The sequence below is a fragment of the Alosa alosa genome, chromosome 7, assembly GCF_017589495.1.
Source record: "Alosa alosa isolate M-15738 ecotype Scorff River chromosome 7, AALO_Geno_1.1, whole genome shotgun sequence".
Lineage (NCBI taxonomy): Eukaryota > Metazoa > Chordata > Actinopteri > Clupeiformes > Clupeidae > Alosa > Alosa alosa.
The window spans coordinates 33,130,293-33,153,452 of record NC_063195.1 but is presented as its reverse complement, the minus strand read 5'-3'; the positions used below and the strand labels follow the sequence as shown (position 1 = coordinate 33,153,452).

The window sequence follows — 23,160 nt, the reverse complement described above, 5'->3', positions numbered from 1 at the left end:
GAGATTTGTGGACGGCCTAGTTCAGCCACTCACAGAGGGAGAAAGAGAGAGAGATAACGAGTGGGAGAGATGGATAAAGATTCAAGACAACAATAAGGATAATAGTAATACTACATTGAGGATGTGTGCACTGGATTCACTTATAGAAATTAATGTATTAATTACCAATTGTATTTATCAATTATATCAGATCCAATAATAATTCTGAGCTAATCACCCTTAATATACTTCTTTGTCACCATAAATCTAGTCCTAACTGACAAAGTCTTTGCATCCTTGTCAAGGTATAATTTGATCTTGATGAATATTTGTAGCCTAAGGTTGAGGTTGCTTGTCTCGTCTGCTATTTCTCTCCCTTTTGTGTATTTCTGTGTGTTTTATGGACAGCAAATACAATTGACTTACCATGGAGGAACTCAGATGAATTTCCCCTTTACTTAGTTTCTGCAGCCATTCAAAACTAGGTCACTGCCACACTTGCAGAATCAAGCTGAATTGTGTGCAGTTGTACTAAAGCTGTGGCGAATTGTAGGGAATTGGTGCTGAATCAGAAGCGTCATATTCTAAATCTGTCCATGAAAGTTTCATATCCAAGGTTTTGATTCATATAATCAACCATGAGCCAGTTTGTCTTCTTAGAGAGTGTCCCACCAATCCCCAGATGAAAGTTTTGAGACTGAGGATCACATCTTGGCCTTACTCCCCTCACAGCCATTTTGGTTTTCTTACTGAAGCCAGACCTGTGGGACTCTACCTCCACTCTTCTCCACACCACCCCACCTTACTCCACCCCGGTGATGCCCAGGTGGTCACCCTCCTTCTGAGGACACTCCTCACCAGAGTTCAGTTTGAAATGAGCTAGTCAAATGCAGCCTGTGTAAAAGATAGAGCCAGGCTCATTTACTTCATGAGGTTGATATAGCCTGCAACATGCTGATTTGTTTGTGGATACCTCTGTGGACTGTGTTTTGGATCCCATTAAAACACAAAAACAAAACACTTTGAACTTTTGACTGAAGCTTTGATGTGAAGTCACACAGTATTGGTAAGCAAACTTTCTTGTGTAGTGTCACCAACATGCTAACAAGCCTAGCAGAACCCATACTAATTGTTTGCTTCAGTGCTCTTTCCTTGTTTTCTGCCTTGTTTTTAACTTTTGTAGTAGTCTTTGCCATACTCTTATTTGAAATGTTTCAACCATGTGACCAAAGAGGAAAGCTCTTTCTCTGTCAGCTGTGAGTATCAAAACCTAGCCTCTTCAGATTACCACTTCATGTCTTCAGGGAGAAACAGTCAGCAGCCTAGGCTGAGGAATGACTTTGCTAGAACTTGATGCGATGATGAAAGTCCGTTGGATGTGTGGGCATGAGATCTATGACTGTGAACCACGTCTTTTTCCTTTCAAAAGATGATACCAGAGAAGAGGAGGCATCAACAGCTGAATAATTTATTACAAAAAAAAACGTACATTTCATTTGCCTTATCTCAGTTGTTCAAAACAGAGTGTAAAGCAGTAACGAGACCCATGCAGCTATGCTGAGTCAAGGTCAGTGACTTTGGTTGGTTTTGCGCTGGTCATAATGACTGAAGGTCAGTGGAACTGTTTGGTTGGTTTTGCGCTGGTTATAATTACTGAAGGTCAGTGAACTGTTTGGTTGGTTTTGCGCTGGTCATAATGACTGAAGACAGGTGATCCCTACTGCTGTACATCCTGCGAGGACACTTGTAAACTTGGCTGATTGTCTTTGGCATTGTTAACTCAACAGTGCCCATTCTCCACTAACACAGGGTCAGAGGAGCCGCTAACCGGATTAGGGAGGGTTCTGTGAAGGCAGGTCTCTGTGTGAGGGGAGGCTAAATGGCTCTCATCGTTTCTGTCTGTGTCCATCTCTCTCACTACTTCCCCCTCTGGCTCCATGTTAACGAGGTTAATTGGATCGCACGGTGGCCTTTAAGGGCTAGGCTCTCAGAGGGCCTGTTCCACAACACCAGGAGAAGTTCTTTTGTGGACTTTATTCCTGTGCATCCATGGGCCCTGATGCTCAGTTTAGTGCATGGTGGGGGTTTCATCAATTAGTCAACTAGTCGAATATTCAAATCACTAGTCAGCACTGTAGGCAGCAGTTAACTAGTCGTGGATAAAAACGGCTAAAGGCTTTACAGGCTAGACATTTCCATGGAAGTATAGCTAGTACTAGCAGTAAAGTTAGCATCAGCACTATACTGGGACATAACGAGTTGACAACTATTATGAAAAAAGTAGTCCGTGTGTGTGTGTGTGTGTGTTTAGGGTGAGGGTGTTTTGTTGATGTACTCTCTGCTTCTGTCTATCAGGTTACACAGGTGAGGAACTGTGTGCTGATTCCCTTTGCTGCTCTGCAGTGTTCAGTGTTCACAAACTGCCAGCTTGACCTGACCTGTCCAGTCCACTCAGCCTGCTGCCATAATAAAGGGCTCAAGATGGGAACTGACATTAGGCTTGGCAAAAATAATCGCATTTGTATCGGATCTAACCTCACAGGAAATCCTATGTGTGATTCATCAGTCCCTCTTCTTAATTATGACGTTTTACGCAGTTTTGTCATACTGCACTACTGTTTTGTCATACTCTGATTTGTCATACTCAGTTTTGTCATACTGCACTACTGTTTTGTCATACTCTGTTTGTCATACTGACAAACTGCAGCTGTTGTCTGAAGTCCAGTCATTCTTTTATTCCTAGATGTCTTTCTTCCTGGTTTCCGGGCAGCGCTAGATGGACAGCAGAGGATAGAGGTCAGAGGTCAGTGTAGCATGTCAACATGCTGTCTCCATTCAGGTGTTGTCAGGGGCTCACTGTTTTTCCTGTAAATATTGACTGTAGGTCTCCACCTGCTACCCACTGTGTCTGCTGCCGTGTGTATGGAGGGCATGTTGGTCACTCTCTCACAGGACCAGTCCAAACTGAGAGAGAGAGAAAGATAAACAAACTCAACCTGCGGTTAAGTGCGTTCACATCTGACATTGACACAAACGGCTTGTATAAACTACAGTTGGGGTCCTGAAGTTGTGCGTACAATAGAGAGATAAGCTTTATCAGCTTATCAGCTGCCTTTGAGAGCAGCCTCTATGTGTCCTCGCAGCCTCTCTATGCGTTCTCGCAGCCTCTCTATGCATCCTCGCAGCCTCTCTATGCGTCCTCACAGCCTCTATGCGTCCTCGCAGCCTCTCTATGCATCCTGCTCACATCCTCCTCTAGGCTTCCTTGCAGTGCAGAAGTTACTTTAAATGAACAGCTATTGTTTCCATTTCTTTTGTTGAATATCTCATTGAAAGGCCCAACAAGGCTCTATGTAGTAATACATAGTCCATACAGAATGACCTTTAACAAATCCATTGCCGAGTATGGTTTGCATGGCTTGTGGTTGTGCATTTTGCTTACCTAAACTCACTTATCTTGATCTACAATGTATTTTTCAGCCATTAATGATTGATGTGATTTCACTATCACAGCTTTGGATTGGAGGACTCTCTTCAGTAGCGGGACATTTTCAAGAATCCACTGTTACCCTGATCCACTGTAGATGGAGTATAAATCATGTGTGATGGTTTGATTGGATTGATCCTAATGAAATATCACATGCTGGCTAACGGCGGAGACTGACCTGTAAAGTGTGTGGGTTTATTTTGGGTCTGCCTGATGATAAAAGAGAAACACTGAAACAGGAAGCTGGTTTGGCTGCAGCAGAAACACTGAGGGGAAGTTGGCGTTGGGTCTTGCCCTTTGCTGTCATTGTGCCGTGTGTGTTTTTAGGAACCACTGCTGCTGCTGACCACTCGCAGCCCAAAGGTGGTGGAGGGTGAGTTAGTTGACCCTAGATGCTGTAGGGGCATGTGGACTTAGCACACACACACACACATATGCACACACACATAAACAGACATGCACACACAGACATGCATACTTTGGTAAAGCATGTAAACATAAACAGAAGATAACATTAGGTAACAAAGTGCATGAAGTGTTTATCCCCTTAAAAGCATTATTTTGCCATAGCTGTTTGTTCATCAACATGGTCCATGTGAGGGTGCATGCATGGCGTTCATCTGTACCACCAGCATCAAACATGAACTCGGGAGGCCTCAGTGCAGCTGGACCAATAACCATTATGCAAAGGAGTGTGAGCAGCCTGTAGTGCATGCACACACAATTATGCACGCAGGCCAGCTCGTCATAGGTTTCATAATTCTTCCTGGAGGACCTACCATAGCTGTTGTATTCAGTGCTTGCTTCTATACGGTGTTGATTTAAGGAAATTCTTCTTGTCCGATCAGTTGGAAGATGCACTAAGCTTTTCCCTTTGCAGTCCACTGTTGTATGTGAAGCAGGTTTTTACTTTATAGTGTAGTCAGTGGGTCCATGCTTCGAACCAGGTCAAATCAGTGTCTACACAGTGATGGACAGACACATTTGAACTCGCACACATTATCTCCCTTTGAAGAGGTGCGCTGACCATGGAGCTCAGGGTCTGTTCATATCCGTGCAGTAGTTCTGGACATTAGTAGGCTGGATTTTCTGCAGTTTTAACTATGCTACCCTGTCTTTTTTGTAGTGATAAGTCTGAAATGCTTGTTGTTGCACTATTAGCTGTCTTGGGCCTGAGACAGCACTTTTTACATTGCCCCTGGGGTGGTTGGGTCTTCTCTCTCTCTCTCTCTCTTTATCTCTCTCTCTCTCTCTCTTTCTCTCTCTCTTCTCTCTCTCTCTCTACACTACTCTTTCCCACTTTTTTCATGCTCTTGTACCAAAATCGTATCTTGCTCTGCTGCCTGGATCACCCTTGTCTGTTTTTTTTATCTCCCTTATCATGCTCCATCTCTCCCTCTCCTCTTCTCTTGTCTCTCGTTCCCTCGCTCGCTGTATAGCTCGAGCAGTATAATTAGGGCACTGATTGTTCTGTGATGTGGAGGGTGAATGGAGGGAGCTGTCACATAGGCTCAGTTCTGGCCCACTGCCTCACTACACACACACACACACACACACAGAAAGATACTCCTCATGCAGAAACGTGCTTACTTAATTGCTAGCAGAGGGACGTAGTTAGTAGGGCCCCCGTGAAGTATCCGTGTGTGGGCAACACACACACACACACACACACACACACACACACACACACACAGCCTCCACTGTCCCCCTCCCACACTGGCCCTCTCCTCTGGGTCCTCCAGCCACCTCTCTGGACGATGTGGCCGGCAGACCTCCCAGTGGGCCCAAGATGGTTTGGTCAGCAATATTCATTCTGAAGTTACTCCCATAAGAGGAACACCATAGAATGACTCAAGCTTAAAAGCCACAGAAATGCGTATTCATTATGAGGGGTATTTTTCCTGTGGTCAGCTTGGTTTGAACACAGTTATCTTTCAATGGCTGGATTACGCTATGCTTCTAGTAATAATGGATTGAGATTGCAGTTAGATTTAAGATGGACTGCTCCCTAACTGTCATATCTCAGAAGTCTCATCAAGTGTTTACTAATGTGTCTTGGACATTATTGTCATTATCGTTGTTTTTTTCCACAGTGTGTTTTAAAATACTGCACCTTAGACTTGCAGATTTTCATCGTCTAAATGAACAAGACCCTATTTGTGTTCCTCTAAAATGGTGTAATAGCTTGTGGTGGTGATTACACTTCTGTGTGTGTGCATGTGTGCAGCCATCTTTCAAAATATGTCTGAACATGACACCATCATACTTCTCTTTATATGTGGTGAAATTGTTCACTTCTGCAAATGTCACGTCTTCTGTGTCTGTTATTCAAAAGGTGTTATTGGCACAAAGGAAGTGGTCAAGATGCTGATAGAAAATAGGTGTAATGTAACTTCCTAAAATTGACTGCCTTGCAAAGCAGCTGAGACAAAAGATTGTGTTTCTCTATCGACACAAATCTTCCCTCCCCCTATCCTGTCGGAAAAGGATTATTGAGTCCGTTTTCATGCCTGTTCTAGAGTACGGCAAAATCATTTATAGGAATGCCTCTATGTCTTCTCTCAAAATCCTAGACATTATATACCACTCAGCTATCAGGTTTGCCACAAGTGCTTCTTATAACACCCACCACTGCACGTTGTATGCCACAATTGGCTGGCCCTCGCTTACTGAGAGACGCTTTAAACACTGGATTCAGTTTATTTATAAAGCCATCATAGGTAAACTCCCGTCCTACATCTCCTTATTATTAAATTGCCACTCAAGTGCTTATCATCCCGCTCCAGCAGTTATTTCTTACTGACAGTTCCCAATGCTCGCACCGAGCTGGGTAAGTCAGCTTTCTGCTTTGATGCCCCCATGTCCTGGAACTTAATCCAACGCACCCTTAAACTCGAGTTATTAATACCTTTAGAGCAATTTAAGGCTTTGATCTCAAACCTCCCCACTCCAGTTTGTAACTGTTTTCTCTAAATTCTATCTTTACTAATTCTGGTTTTACCTTTTATTTATTTATTTATTTATTTATTTATTTATTTATTTTTATTGTCTTCCTTATAAAGTGTGTATAGGTATACGTGTGTTTGTATCCACATTTGCTATAGCTTGTGAATATGCTTGTGCTATAGCTTGTGGGTATGTATGCAGGTTTGTGTGTGTGTCTGTGTTGACATGATATGTGTGATGTAAGAATGTATATCTATGCATATTCTAGTTTTATTGTTATTATTGGTCAGACTACCCACAGCCTCCACTGGCTCATGCATAACCCTTGTTGTATCTCTGCTGCATTGAAAAAGAGGGTTGCCCTCAATGTAATACCGAGAATGTTAAATAAAGGAGTCAGCTCAGTCTGTTTTTGCTATTCAGGACATGAGACCCCCCCGCCACACACACACATACACTGACACACACTCTGACACACACACACACACACACACACACACACACACTATGGCTATCTGCCATCATGTGGCGGCGAGTATGGTGAAGATGGTGGGGCTAGATCATTTTGTCTGTGGAGTAGGCACTTAACTCCAAACTTGCAGAAATCTAGTCCAAACCAAAATGTGAATATTTCAGACGGATCGGTTTGCTCTGGCACCAAACGATCTTCCAGTTGTGGAGCAGCAGCAGCCGCAGCAGCAGTCTATTGATGCGCTGCGGCCCATTCTGCTGGCCAGAGGGATTGTCTCTTGTGTTATGTTCCGCTGCCTGTGTAAGGCCCAACAAAGGCTGAATAATGTGCTCCAGTAATCAATACGATCCCATAGTCTCGCATGGTGGTGTCCTCAGGGTTGATACAGACCCAGAAACCTCTTTTCTTTATAGGCTAATCATTATTGGGACGTATTGCTAGGCAGAGCACTATCGCACGGGGGATTTGCTTTCTCGACCATGTGAAAGAATGCCGTCATCTTCAGAGACGGGTGGAAAATAAGTGTGAAGCGGCAACAAAAGAGTGGAGGGAGGCCAGACAGCAGCTAGTCCCCAGAGGGACAGAGCTCTGCGAACACACAATAAAAACGACGAGTCCAACCATCTTTTCCTGCAGTAATGGACAGCCTCGTATCACCGCCACCGCCTGCGCCTCTGTGGCCTGCGGGCCTGGTCATGGCTGGCTAGATGTGAATAGGGGTCAGATATGAGCAGCGAGGCGCTGAGATAATACAGCTGGCATGATTTACTATTGGGGGGGGCGGCACTCACACCTGAATGGGCTAAGACTTCATGCATTTTTCATGGTGGCCCACCCACCAATAATCTATTCTGTCTATCCACAGATAATGCTACTCGCTCAAGGACTTTGGGAGGGTGTGCATGGAAGAGACATGCAGGCTCTGCTCTGTCTGAGGACATTATGGAGGGGACTGAAAAGGACAGGAGGGGTTAGTTTGTCAGTAGAGCTCTACGACTCTCAGCTGTCTTTGAAAGGGAAGAGCAGTATGTATACAGACACATACACGCCAGGCCATAAACCTCCAGCAAAGGTGTAGACCCTTGAGCTAGCTTGTTTGGTAGTTACGCTTTTAAGAGGCATTTTGGACCCATGTCTTGTTCTCTGAGCCCCCAACCCCCACGTTCATTTCCCAACCCCCGAACTCCTTTGTGTCTGTGTTTGTCTGACCGGGCAGTTTGAATGGGTCTCTGTGTCCGATTGCTCTTAGGTCTGGCCCTCGTTCACTCTCCTGACTCGTTTTCTTTTTCAGTCGGCCTTTGCCACAGGGGCTTTCCAGACTGTGTGGAAATGGATGATGGTTGGTTGTCCACATATCTGATTTCACATTGCCAACTGTCTTGGGGTGAGATTGCTAAAAACAAGTGTGGCTTATTGTGTGAAACCATCAGTGGTGGGGTTTTAAAAACAAAGTGGCCATTTGTCTAAGCATATTAGGTATTTGTGAGGATTCTGTGGGTGTGGGAGGAGCGTTCCAGGATTTCAAAAGCTAGGTTGATGTGTCGTGTCATGCATCATGCAAGAGATTTCTAGTGTACCGTGACTGTATGCCAGTCGAGCAAATTGCCTCATTCTCAAGGTAGGAGAATTGGCAGCCCTGGTATTTGATCAGGAGCACTTTCAAAATGGCAACTTTGTCCTGTTGGTCATGTTAATGCCAATTGAACAAGCCAAACTCACTTTCTTTGTTGACTGAAGAAGACTAACTCATGTTTGTATATCAGTGGAGATATTGTCCGGGGCCAACACACCCAAGACTTTAAACTCCATTTTAACCCCCCATCAGCAGGGCAGTGCAGTAGCCGCAGCACGTTATGCCCGGTTCTGTCCGGTTCTTCCCAGACGCCTGTTTGTTGGAGCTCTGCGCTACACAAAGCCTTTTCCCTCAGCAGCAGCGTAGAGAGCAGAAAGGACCCGGTTCAATACACAGTCTATATCGCGTGTTTACACTGATCCCTGCAGAACTGGGGGAACAGAGGAATGATCCTCTTGAACTCAGTGCAGTAGAAGAGTGGAACTCAATGCAGTATTTAAGTGCCAGGGCAACATTTTGTGAGGAAAAAAGTTGTTTAATATATTCAGGGAATATTTTGTATTTGCCTGGACTGCAATTCCTTACAAGCATTGTTTCAGTCTCATACTGGAGGACAGGAACTTCACAGAAAAGTTTATGAAGTTTTATTAGTGTGTCTTAAAGGTCCAGATTGGCATATTCCCTGGGACTGAGTGTTTAAAACCAGTAATATTTTGTATAATTTCATGTGTGTGTGTGTGTGTGTTTTGTTAGAGGATGTATGTGTGTCTGCCTCTAACTCTTTAAGTAGGAGGTGATTGGGGGTGACGAGGCCGTTCTGCCCCCACCTGCCTGCTTGCCCTGTCTGTGGCAGCCTGTGTTTGGCAGGACAGGAGCAGAGCAGTCCCATCATTAGCATGCACAGGGCCCTGCAGGTCAGTGCTGTGCTGCCCGCGCAGTCTTGTAACGCTGCCTTACCCCACTTGCTCTTACTCTGCAGATACAGCCACCCGCCCACCCACTCTTCTGTGACTTCTGTGAGTCTTCCCTGCAGCAGTGCAAAAAAAAAAAAAAAAAAAAACTGAGGAGACAGTCTTTGAAGTCCCTTCCCTGGAGAAATCCAAGAGAAAGACTGAGCTTAGCTTTCTCTGAGCTTCCTCTAAGGTTTGTTTTTTTTCCTACCAATATTATTCCCAGAGGTTTAATGTCGTCTCTCAAAGTGTGTGTCTCTGGCCAGGAGCATGTCTGTGCAATCCTCTCCAGCAGAGCTCGCCTCTGAGAAGAGACACTTGTTATTAGGTAGGCTCCAGTTGTTGCTGGTTCTGTGCACCATATTGCTGCTCTCCAGAGTGCTCTATGAGACTACAGTATTCATGAGCGCCCTTCACCACTTTTGTAGTTCAACAACTCCGTGATCTGTCCCCGGGGATCGGCGCGCCTCAATAATTCATCATCTTGTAAACCAGGAAATAAACTCCTAACCCCATAGACGGCCTGACGCGGTCTATCCAGGCGAGGGATGTTCTGAGGGGCAGGTAGCGTGAAGAGAGTCCTCCCCCAAAAAGCCTCTTTGAGAGGGAAGGAGAAGGAGAAGGGGAGGGGGAGATGGGGGGTGGCAGCGGGGGGCACACAAGCCCTTTTACAAATTGCACACAGACAAAAACCCGGCGGCCATTGGTTGACCTGCAGCCAGAGCCTTTCAACGGCTTTGAGCGAGCGTCCTGGTGGGGTGCATTCCTTTCCAGATAATTAGCCTTCACTCAGGACCCCCACACACACACACACACACACACACACACACACACCACAGGGTCCAGTGGCTCCCCTGCTTTTTGCTCCTCCTTTTAGGAATCCTTAGTAACCCGCCAACAGACCTCACAGGTGTGCCGTTTGAAACTTGTGTAGTGCATCCTACTTAGAGGTGTGTGTGTGTGTGTGTGTGTGTGTGTGTGTGTATCTCTGTGTGTGTGTCTCTGTGTGTGTGTGTGTGTGTGTGTGTGTGTGTGCGCGCGCCCACGCACACACGTTTGTCTCCCCTTCAAGGGTTGATGAAACTTGAAAGAAGGACACAGTTTCAGCTGAACAGAACCAGAAAGAAAGAAGAGAGCTAAGGACCAGGGAAGGAGGGAGAGATAGAGAGAGAGAGAGAGCGAGAGGGATAGATAGAGAGAGAGAGAGAGAGAGAGCGAGAGGGATAGAGAGGTGCTTTGTTTGATCGTTAAAGCCTGAGAGGCCAGTGCTCGACTAGCCGGGGGTGTCCTTCTGTCTGCAAGCCGAGCGGCCAGAAGCACAACTGGGTCAGCAGTGGCAGCCGACAAACGCCAGGGCCGAGAGGATGGGACCGGACGGGACATGAGACACGGGACAGGATGTCCAGTCACCGCCCTGTGCCAGGGCCTGGCACACCTCTCCGTCTCCGCCCTCGGGATTAGCACATGCAGGGCAGGGCCATGTGCTGCCCATAGCCAAGTGACCGCCAGGGAAGTGGGATTACATATGAGAATGAGGAGAGGATGATGAGCATACAGAAATGAAGAAGTGTGTGTGTGTGTGTGTGTGTGTGTGGGGGGGGGGGGGGGGGGGGGGGGCTGGGGAGGTGGTCTTTATTTAGGCCCCAGATGCATGTTGGGATTAGGTTGGCAGAAGCATCTCCTGTTTACAGTGAACTAAAGGACAGCTCCATCTGGGACTCACACCAGGGGAAACAGGCCTGCAAAAACCTGTGTGTGTGTGTGTCTCTGTCGGTGTGTATGTGAAAGAGAGAGAGAGAGAGAGAGAGGGTGTGTGTGTGTGTGTCTGTCTGTTTGTGTTTGTTTGAGTGTGTGTGGGTGCGTGTGTGGTGAGTTCAGTTGCTGGTTACCTAATACACACACACCAGCATTACTGTTGGCAGACTAATGTTGTTTTGACATATTTTACAAGTGTATGGAAATCCAGGCCACTCCTCAGCGTTTCTTACTCACTCCCGCATTCACGCACGCACGCGGTGACTCATGTCCCATTGTAACGTGTCTGAAGGTCCCTAGCTCAGCGAAACCTTATCGCCTCACAAATGGCACAGATGTTGCAGCCAGCTAGCCTGAGCGATTTGTGTTTATCTGCGACTAGTCCAAACTCCCACCTCTACTGGCACCACAGACCATGATAACGAGGCCTGGTGGGCTAAACTTAGCATGTTGAGATCCACAAGAATTCACAAAACTGCACGCGCTGAGAAAATCGTGGCGACAGCGTTGTGTTATCTGCTTGTCTCACAATTGAAAACTGCCATTATTAAGGAATATAATCTATTGTGTGCATTCTAAGCAAGTTATGAAGGTTTCAAACCCGTGAGTTTCACTCACATCTTTTGACTTGTGGGGGATGGAAGAGGTGAGAATGTGACAGAAAGATAAAAAAAACTGTCTGCGTGTGTGTGTGTGTGTGTGTGTGTGTGTGTGTGTGTGTGTGTGTGTGTGAGGGAGGAAGAGTGGTGTGGTGGGTGGTGTAAGTGGAGGGGCAATGCAGTGCCGTCTCCTGCTGAGCAACACTGTTGAGTCACACAGAGCTGGGCTGGTGCTGGTGGGGAGGGAAGTGCCGCTCACAGCACAGGGTTTGTCTCTTCCACAACAGCACCATGGCCTGCAGTGCTCTCTCTCTCTCTCTCTCTCTCTCTCTCTCTCTCTCTCTCTCTCTCTCTCTCTCTCTCCACCCCCTCTCTCCTCTCATCCGACTGACTCTCATTTAGTCACTCGTTTACTTGTTTTCCAAAGCTGTTTCTCTCCTCTTACTGTCTCTAAACCCCTCTCTATCTGTTTTTAATCATTTCGAAATAAAAGTAAGATTTTAATTTGTTTAAGGCATTTTTTTCCTTGAGGGAAGGGATTTATGTTGCCAACCTACACAGCTCATAGTGACTGGAATAGAGATCATTTATTGAAGTTAGTAAATAAAGATCGGAGTCTCTCCCTTTCTCTCTCTCTCTCTTAGAGTTTCTTTGTTCTTTAAGACTTCTTTATCTTCCTACCTGTTCTGGAATGCGTCGAGCCATTGGAGCCCCTCTGCTGACATTTCCCCCCTAAGTAGAGCTCCCACCGTCGCCACGGTGAAGCAGAGGCGGTACACTGCAATGCAAATGAGCGCTGGGTGGGCGGCGGCTTCAGAATGAGGTAGCCATGCTGTAGGCTCAGTCCCCGCCCAGGGGCCGGCCCGGCCCACACCGGTTGCCGAGCGACAGCCACAGAGAGCAAAGGGAAGAGGTGGGAGGGGCCTGTCGCCCACTAGTGTTGCCAGAGCAGCGGAGCGCCTGTGCGCTGGAGTGTGAGCGAGTGAAAGAGCAAGCGAACGCCAGAGAGAGTGAGCGAGTCAGGGAGTGTGTGCCAGAAAGAGTCTCTGCATGTGTGTTTGTGTGTGTGTGTGTGTGTGTGAGAGAGAGAGAGAGAGAGAGAGAGAGAGAAGCGCTTGTTTCAGTCCCGGTAAGAGGCTGAGCCACAGAAGTTTGAAACTGACAAGCTGAAGGAAGACGGTCTCCTCACCTCCTTCTCTCCTCACTGTTCTACACTCTCTCCCTCACCTACTTCTCTCTTTCCCTTCCTCTTCTTCTCTCTCTCTCTCTCTCTCTCTCTCTCTCTCTCTCTCTCTCTCTCTCTCTCTCTCTACTTCCCTGTGCGTTTGAATTACCACCACCAGGACTTCGGACCAGCACTGACAGCGGCCTCCGGTCCTCACCTGTTGGGCATTGGGACAGTGGGACTGCTGAGGGCAGTGGGGCCGGAGTGTGTGTGTGTGGAGGGGGGACGAGTGGATGTCTTCGACGGATGCCGTGGGTCTGTCCAGACGCGAGTGGAACTTGGGGGAGCAGCATGACCCCCCTGCAGTGAGCGACGGGGTAAGAGGCTTCAGCACGCTCAGCACTGGGGAACGGGGGTTGGGGTAGGAAGCTCTGAGGTGGACTTTGGCATAGTGGTGGGGGTCTGTCTGTGTGTGTGTGTGTGTGTGTGTGTGTTTGTTTTGCTTTTGATATCTCTGTCTCTTCTCTGGCTAGCTGCTCTCTCTCTCTCTCTCTCTCTCTCTCTCTCTCTCTCTCTCAGTGCCCACTTGGTCTGTGTCATGTCTCCATTTGTTCTGTCCCTGCATTCTTTTGCCTGTCAAGAGAATCTCTCCATATCTCTCTTCATGGCTGTCTGTCTCCACACTCACTATCAGTCTCTCACTACACACATTCTCTCTCTCTCTCTCTCTCTCTCTCTCGTTCTTTTGTGTGTGTCATTTGGCTTTCTGCTCGCCTCAGCCTCTGTGTGATGATAATGGGATTAATTGAGGATTGAGGCTGATGGAGAGAGAGAGAGAGGGGAGAGAAAGAGAGCGAGAGGCAGAGAGGGGGAAAGAGAGGAGGCAGAGGGGGACTCTGCTCTGCCACAGAAGTTTCTCACCTCGGCGGACCCCAGTGAATGTGTTGTAGTTTCCTTTTCTTTGACATTTTGTTGAATTAGAATGACTCCGCACCCCCCTGGGAAAAAGGGAAGTTTTTATTCTCACCATGCGCAATTCTCAGAGTGACAGCCTCTCTCTCTCTCTCTCTCTCCCTCTCTCTGTCTCTCTCTCTCTCCCCCTCTCTCTCTCTTTGATGAGCGTCATATACGTAGAGGGTGTCTTTGATCAGCACCTGTGACTCTGAGGGAAGAGACTTGAGAACCACATATATGTGTTTTGCTCTCTTGCTGTATCAGACTGTTAAAGGTCTCTGGTGGTCTCATGCATGTGGTCTGTGGAGGAAGGAAGCCCTACACCATGCAAACACAGCCAGCCAGCCGGCCGCTCACTCACTCATCTGCTTCTGACGCCTCTCCTCTGGTTGCTGGTTGCATCTGTGGCTACTAACTACATAGACGGGCTTGGTGTTTTTACTGACATCTCCATGTAGTCATTGATTGACTTGATGTTGAGCCCTTGACTTAGCTCATGATTGCGTGCAACCATAAGAATTCAGGTAAACAGGAATTAATGAACATAAGAGGCACTAGCGTACTGTGTAAAGGGTGGGGGTGTGCACTTTCAAACACAAATCTTTTTTGGAACAAAGCCCATTGTGTTCCTGAATTGAATAGAAGGAAGTGATCTTGTTTCTCAAAGGCAGGTGTTTTCCACCTGAGTGACACAAGTGAGATTATTCTCTTAGTCTGGGATGAATAGCGGTAATCCACCTCAGACAACATCCTTACACAGCTGACTACCATTTCTCTGTCTGGTGCTAGAAGCATTTTATTTTTAGATCTGTGCCACGTGAAGAAGACTGTGGCTATGCATTGTAGTGTAATGTTGTATGTAACCATATGTTGTCTTATAATATGTCATTTCCCATATGAACCTGTGCTTGACACTGCAGAAGCTTGTGTTGTCCAGTGTGAGTGTGGGTGGTCAGCAGGCATGTTGCTCCTTATGGACGGTGGGCTCGGGTGCACTCTGCCTGGAATGGTTCTCACAGAGCTCTGCTGCCTCCTGACACCTCAGTGACGGCCTGTCTGATGGGCTGTTTCTCTCCTCCTCCCTCAATCACTCTCTCTCTCTCTCTCTCTCTCTCTCTCTCTCTGTTCTTCTTTGGCCTTATGTTCCATATAAAGAATCCCTTAATACAGGATAAACATTAGTGCCACAGATGTCCTCCACACTTTCTTTGCTTTGGTGTCAGTTGTTATTTGATGTGTGTGTGTGTCGGTGTGTTATTCCTGCTGCTGTTATCTGTCAGTATCAATGTTTGCCCCAGCTGTCCCCTTCTACTGTCTGTGGAGTGTCATCTGTTTCAAACCTGCCCTGACTGGCAGCCTCACAAGGAAACCCCCTACCACACACACACACACTCCATTAAAAGGCCCTGTTTCTTGTCATCTGTGCTGTAATGGAAGAGGGATGTTCCTGAAATAGACAGAAAAAAAAGACAGCTGAGGTTAATTGTCTGCCGAAGTTTCACACTTGTAGACTGTGCTGAGCCCAGGGCTTTGACGGCTGCTGATTGATTTTTGTCATGTGTGTTGACACACACACACACACACACACACACACACACACACACACATGCAGACACACACTTGCTCTCTCTCACACACACACACTGTTATCACCCATGCTGATGCTTTTAGTGAGGCCAAGTCTTGACAACACTGGTTGCTTAAATTTACTGCTGTTGTGTGATTTGAGAATCTTCCTTTGACTGTTGGAAACCATAAAGCTGGGCCTGCTCTTTAAATGCGGTCCATTGGTTTATTTAAGTGGTCACACTATGACCCTGCTCTTTAAATGCGGTCTATGGGTTCATTTAAGTGGTCACACTATGACGCTATCCTCCTAGTCTCATTTACAAGTAGATGGAAACACTCAAAATTTTCAGGGGAACATGTATGTTTAACTCATTTCTTTTTAGAACCACTTTAATTAGTCTGAAGGGGCTCAGACATTCACATTTCAGGGTAAATGAAAAAATGACAACTTTTACAGCCAAAAATTAGTTCCAGTTTACGGATTACGGTTATGAGTACCAACAGAAATTTCCAGTAGCCTGTGTATTGTTTCTTGGAAAGAGATCCCATTTCCAGGTGTGTGGTTACCGAGGGCAGAGCTCTCTCCTACACTCTCTCCTGAGGCTCTCTTTGTGCGCGTGTGTGTGTGTGTGTGTGTGTGTGTGTGTGTGTGTGTGTGTGTGTGTGTGTGTGTGTGCGCAATGTCTCCCTTTCTGCATTGTGTGCCACTAAAACACTGCAGTTTGGCTTACTGTTCCAGGCATAGCACTGGTTTCCTGTGTACCTAATGAGCTGCCCGTCACCACAGAGAGGATTGTGTGTCCAGGAACGCCCAGTAACATAATCTACGGCTACCTGGCCCACTGGGGCCGCGGAGGCTGAAAACAGGAGGCTGTGTGTGTTGGCCTGCTCTGAGGGCGAGGCTCGGCGCCTCATGCTCTGGGAGAGGGTTTCGCTCTCGTTTTGACAAGTGTCACATCCTTCTGTCGTCTGATTCATTTGGTTTCCATGCGTGGCGCTCGGTTCATGTGTTTGCTTGCATTGTGTGTGTGTGTGTGTGTGTGTGTGTGTGTGTGTGTGTGTGTGTGTGTGTGGGTGGTGATGGAAAGTGCATCTCCATTAGCCTGGGCAACAAGGGGAATCATAAAGATAAAAGCCATTCTGTGGGGATGACAAAAAAATGGTGAGTGTTTTGGTGGAAAGACGGTGAGGGTTTGTGAGATGACACTATGTAACCAGGGACTTTTTATTGCTGGCATACAGTAGCTATGGCCTCTGAGTTCAGAATACTACTCTTACTAGGCACGGTTCTATGTTGTACTAGATCTGTGGTTGGCAGGAAAATACTGTTGCTGTACCGGCGTGTTATTCTTCTATTTGTTGTTGTTGTTGTTATGTGTGTGACACACCGTGTCTGTGCTCTGAGGTGATGGGATGAGCTGTGTGTTGACAGGGAAGGGTGTGTGGGTGAGGAGGGGTTGAGACTGGGTTATCTCAGTGTTTGGCCAGAAGGACTAGAGGATGAGTAGACCACACCTTTAACTTGTGCATTGAGAAATGAGATGAATTCTAATATGTCACCTTTAGCTCAGCACAGACATACACTGACACACACACACACACAAGAACACGCCGCATCAGAATTAGCCTTACATGCTCTGTGCCCTACTTTCATGAGTTGTGCTGACGCCCTAAGAATGAAAGCCCCTTCCCTTGATTCTTCCCCAATCAATGCCTCCTCTCCCCTCCTGTCCTCTCCTCCTCTCCAATAAGCCACATCTGCATAATTGACTACAAAGCAGGGAGATGCTAAATAATTACAGAGTCGTTTCTGTCTCTTCCCCCGAGTGAGCGAGAACCCAGATAAGAGGAAGGCGCTGCTGGGGAGATAGCATGGATGTAGGCGCCTGCCGCCGCTCCTCCCGAGGTGATCACCCACCATGCTCTGATGCGCTCCCATCAAGGTTCTCTCTCTTGCACATTCTGGAAAGTTCCTAAAGAAGAGGGGCTTTTTGGAAACCTAGTCACGCACACTCAACCTGAATGTGTTAGTGCTCATCTGCAACGCGGGGTTGTTTATTTGCATTTGCCTATTTTCATCAGAAGCCATACAGGAAATGTTTTCTGTTCCATTGGTTCAAAAAGAGTATGCATACCCAAACACACACACACACACACACACACACACACACACACAACCATTTGATGCACATTCCCCCGTGAATAATACAAATGTACTCCAGAGGTGGATAACACTAGTGTGTCTGTAATGCAAAAATAAAGCTGATTTCTGTGAGCTGATAAAGGAGAAAGTTGTGAAGTAAATTAGCATATTCATGCTCTCGGGGGCAGATGGTTGTCACGGCCACTCTGCTGCAGTAGCTTCAAGGTGTTCTCCGATCCTCCCGCTCCCCAGAGGAGAACCATTCCAGCAGGCCGTCCTGCTGGACACAGCACACACATGTTTGCATAGCTTTGCATAAATATCATTTGACTACAGTTCTGAGAAACATGGGTGTCCGTCCACACACGTATTCTTTTGTCCTTGCCAGGAGTGAGAGGAGGTGAGTGGGTGCAAGGGTGTGTGCGTTCCCCAGACAGATGGACTACTTTCCCAGAGCAGCCCTGTGCAGAGTGAGGAGCAGTGGAGATAACAGCCCCCACAGGGTGGAGCAGGATGGCCATGGCAAGACTGAGTTTTAATAAGAGGAAATATTCTACAATAATGACTTTGTTCACTCTGGTTCACCCCATCACTGAATCGCCTTTCCTATTGAATTTGACACCACTTCACCAAATTTACATCCACTAAACTACACACCCCAACCTTCGCCACACACACACTGATTTGTCCTCCTTCGCTGTAAGGCCTTACTCCTCAGTGCTCCTGTACATCCTGCATAATAAGTGACCAGAGCCATAAATTGCTTGTAAGCTAGTGGTACTCCTGAGCAGTCTGGCCCTGAGGTGTCGGTCATAACAGCATCCCTCTGTGGTCTTGGTGTGTTTCTATCGCCATCACTGCATCTCTCTGTGGTCTTTGTGTGTTCCTGTTGTCATGACAGCATCTCTTCGTGGTCTTTGTGTGTTCCTGCCGTCTAGCTGGGCTCCTGGGTACAACGGATTGTCTGCAGCATCTCTGGCGTCTCACTTTGTGTTGTGCCTCTGTCTGAACTTGTCTCCACTTCCGTCCGCCATGCTAACCTCCAGCAATGAGAGGAGACAGACAGGTAGTGCGCAGGGATCCGCCAAGGAAGCCTGAGCCGAGAGTCTTCCTCCCACACCGCCACGCTCAAACAGCATTTGCTTGGCTCGTTGCCCTGTCTGCTTGTCACAGCTTCTGCAGAAGCACCTGCAGGCGTTTCTGTGTTCATGAAAGTTTTTCTTTCTTTCTTTCTTTCTTTCTTTCTTTCTTTCTTTCTTTCTTTCTCTCTCTCTCTCTCTCTCTCTCTCTCTTTGTGTACTCAGCTTTCAGCGAGTCTGGGACACGAAACTCTTTCTTTGTTGAGGCCAGAGGACAGCCTTCATTTTTGGTTTCGTTGTTTTTCTTCTTCTGATCACCCTGAAGAGCACTCCTTTCCTCTCCTCTCCACTCCACTCCTTTCCTCTCCTCTCCACTCTCCTCTCTCTCCCCCTCTCACTCAGTTGCTCTCTGCCTTTGAATAATACATGGCCGCGATCAGTTCTGCTAGAGGACTGTGCCGAGTTCTTCTTCCTCCTCCTCATCCTCCTCCTCCTCAGTAACAGAAAGAGCGTGAAGGAGAGAAAGGGGCAAGAGAAACCCAGACAGTTGCATCTACGCCACTAATAAGCCCGGCCCAGCACCCACGGGCCCCCTGCTCCTCTAAAGAGAAGTGAAGCCGCCACGACATCAACTGAGCACTCTACTGTCTGGGCTGTAATAAGCCAAGCCGGCCCTGCGGTTCCTCACTGTTCCTCTCGGTTCCTCTCTGTAGCGTTTGCACCACAGCACAGGCCTCATTAGCTCCCGTGTCTCTGAGTGGAACAGACGTTATGGAAAATATGTGTTTGTGTCTGTGTGTGTGTGTGTGTGTGGCGCCTATTGGATTTCTACACTCAACAACTTAACATTGTTTTTAACACATTTCTATGTCCAGATATGGACAACACAGTTTGTGTTGTTTCCAACACATTTGTTTTAAGAGTGTAGATGTCTGTAAACGCACTCCCCATACATGAGCGATCCGCTGTCCTATGTATTCTTGTGACGCATCACCCAGGCGCCCAATCTAGGCTGTTTTGTTCCGAGTTCTCCATGTGGAATTGTTCCATCTCCCATAGGGCAGATGATGTTCCATCACCATCACTGATGCTCTGTGTGTGTGTGTGCCTGTAAGTGGGCCCATCAATAACTGGAGGTTGTGAGAGCTCAGCTGCCCGTTGCAGTAGCCTGCCGATGATAAGCCCCATAAAGATGCCATGCTCCCCGCAGACTGATGGATGACTGCACGGGGATGGTGGAGCGGGCAGAGAGGTGCATTGTGGGTGACGTTGAGCGAAGCCAGGGAGTTTGAAACAGAAGGGTTTTCACAGGTGTTTTTTTTTTCAGTCCTGCTGCTGCCGCTGGCTGAACTTTGCGCTCTGGCCTTATCACCGTATTCGGTGTCATTGGCTGGGCACACACTGTGCCTCTGGATTGAGATAATGAAGTCTGGGTAATGTAGTTTTCAGGAACTAGGACAGGGCTCCTGGGTCCCTCCTCTCCGGTTCAAGGGCAGACCGCAAAGCACACTACAGCAGAGAATGTTAAAGACTCCATTTACAGTGAATTATTGCCTACCTAAATATGAGCATCCCCAGGACATGTTTCATGAGTTTGCTGAGAGAGCTCCCACACCAGCACCGTGTCTATATAAAGCCTGCATTGTGTAGCTCTTCAGTCCAACACATCCAAGCGGCGTTTCCCATTACACCGGGCCGTATTTCCACCTACAGTAATGCCCATTCATGTTGGAGGGGTTCTCATGCTTTGATCCACCTGCTGGTCCCTGAGGGGCAGGCCCTGCTAAGAGCTCCATTCAGCAGCACTGTTTGTGCAGAGCGCTGGAGGGAAAGTCAGGTATGGGCTGCCACGGCCTCTCCCAACCGCCGCTGCTGCTGCTGCTCCTGGGGTCGTGCAGCTCAGGAGCACCAGCCAGACACCAGTTGAATCCCATCCAAAACAAACCCCTGCTGGGCACACAGAAGTCAGGTCTCTCTCTCTCTCTCCCCCTCTTTCACTCTCTCTTTCTCTTTAATTTTCTCTCGCTCTCTCTGTGTGAGCTCTCTGTATGGTTTTATTGGAGGCTGTAACATTGATCAATGTTTTCATTTTGTAGTATTTAAACACCTGATATGGCTTTAATAATAAAGGTGTGTTAAGCCCTTCTCTCTCCCTCTCTCTCACCAAATCAGTGAATGTTTTCATTCAGACCCTAACTCGCCCAAGCTGAGCCCTAATCTCCAGCACCCTTGAGGGCATCAGCACAAATGCTCTTGCACTCTGTATTGTTCTGTTCTGTGTGTGTGTGTGTGTGTGTGTGTGTGTGTGTGTGTGTACACGTCTGTGGAGTATGTATTTTGCTGAGTTAGTCATTTTAGCTGCTGCTGTAAATCTGTCTGTCTGACCATGTAAAGGCAGCCTGTAATTCATATTCTTAATGAGGGCCTATTCATTCATGCAATCTGGCCTATAAATACTTCTAAAACCTCACTCTGTGCGTGTGTGCATAAATGAGAGAGAGAATGTTTGTGTGAATGAGGGAGGGAGAGAGTGTGTGTGTGTGTGTGAGTGTGAGTGTGAGTGTATGGGTGTGTGTGTGTGTGTGTGTGTGTGTGTGTGTGTGTGGGTGCGGGGTAAGAGGCACCCAGTGCAGCCACGCTGTCGGGGCTCTTGCTAATCAGCTCTTGAGTGAGGAGGCTCTCGTTAGGTTGAGGCCTTTCCTGGCCATCGCTCCCATTCATGATTGTCCAGTCCAGGCTGCCTCAGTAAAGCCCGGGGGGAAATGGCCCAGCGCCAGAGGATATATACGCCTCGGTCGCCTCTCGGCCACGAAAGCGAGTCCAGTACAGCCTTATCTGGCGGCGTGCCAGCACCTGGGCCTGTCATTTCCTGATCCACAGAGTTCTGCAGAAACCTAATGACAGCAAATCACTCAACCAAGTTTCATTGTTATTCCAAGGATGTATCGTTTATGATGTTTTTGTTTTTATTGTAGCTCTAACAACTAGCAGACAAGCTGTCTAATGAGTTTATGGCTGCGTAGTGTACTGTAAGATTGCTCAATACGGGGTTCAATTGAGCAACTGTTAATTGACAGTCATCATAAACCTGAGGCTCCTGGTACTTTGTGAATATCACAGGTCCTTGTCTATTCCAACAGCATCAGTAGCTGTGGAATATTCCCAAATTCATCACTGCTTCTCACACATTATTGTTTAACTGGACTACATAGGCGGCTGTAACGCCAACAATCCTGTGTAGGACCAAAGTGCAAGCCTTACCTCACTTCACTTCATCCATGTCTTGTGTAATGGAGACCTTAAGCCCTGAGCTAATGCTGGCCGGCCAAGGCCCTGCTGGGTGGAAATCAGTGGCTAAAATTACCCAGAGTTTCAGTGACAAAGCACACCTGAGCTGAACTGGATTACATTCCACCTGCGCCTTTGTCTGGCAACAGAGTTGTGTGGCCACACAACCAGAGTTGTGTGCCACACAATGGCAGCCTCAGCCATGGGAAGTGATTGCGTAACTGCATGGTGTTTGACTGACCGTCCGGTTCAGCCCTGCACCTGCCCGGACTTGAACCTGCCACTTCGATCACCTCGGATTGGCAGGGGAGCAAGCTAGCTAGGGAGCAAAGACCCATGTGGGCTAGCATTTCTTACTAACATGTTTTCCTAAGGCGTTGGGATGGAGGTTTACCTGATATACATGTCGTACCAGCTTTGGACGCAGGTGTTCCAAGCAGGAGAGGTGGAAAGGTGTGTTGAAGAAGTGGGGATGGGTACAAGATGATGATGATGATGATGATGATGAAGCAGAGCATCTGGGGGTCCTCTGTTTGGCTACACCTGCTTGCCTTGCGTGGGTGAAGGAGCTGCAGCTCCACATTCTGCACTTTCCACCGTTAGTGGCACCACACAGACTGGTGCTGATTGGGGGCTTCTTATTGTCTGTTTTATGATTGCTCTGGTGTTTTTCTGAATTGCTTTAATCATAGGTTATTTGGAAACATATTTCAAAATATGAGCATTTTTCTCTCTCTCTATCTCCATCTCTCTATCTCTCTCTCTCTCTCTCTCTCGCTGTGTTTTTGAGGCATGTTTAACCACTCGGTGGGCTGCTTGCCTGACCACACACTGAGTGGCTTTTTGTCCTCCTTTGACGGTCTCAGTGGAATACTAAACACTCCTTCACCACAGACCTCACTCTCTCCGTCTCTCTCCATCTCTCTCTCTCTCTCTCTTTATTCTACTCTCCCTCACTCTTTCTCTCCCTCTCCAAGAGCCTCTAATCCTTAAGTACGGACTCCCTCTGCTTCCCAGGCTGTTTCCTGGAGTGGTCAGACAGGCTCGCCCAGTCCAGAACAGCTTAGCTCAGCTGACTGGGCACGGCCATCGCCCACTCCCTCACCCTCCGCTCCCCGTCAGACCGTTAGTGGCAGAACCAGTCTGGTGAACCACACAAATGGGCAAATCCTCCCTGGGGGCTAGGAGGCATGGCAGAGAA

General features: G+C 47.5%; 1 protein-coding gene across 3 annotated transcripts in view; it reads left to right on the top strand.

Moving 5' to 3' along the window:
- Positions 1-12,739: 12,739 nt before the first annotated feature.
- rab11fip4b (RAB11 family interacting protein 4 (class II) b) overlaps positions 12,740-23,160 on the top strand; it is a 28,392-nt gene continuing 17,971 nt past the window's right edge. For all 3 annotated transcript variants that reach the window (XM_048248597.1, XM_048248598.1, XM_048248595.1), the window contains exon 1: positions 12,740-13,303. In XM_048248597.1, the coding sequence (XP_048104554.1) occupies positions 13,220-13,303 (84 nt within the window). In that variant the 5' untranslated portion in view covers positions 12,740-13,219. The remainder of the gene's footprint in view (positions 13,304-23,160) is intronic.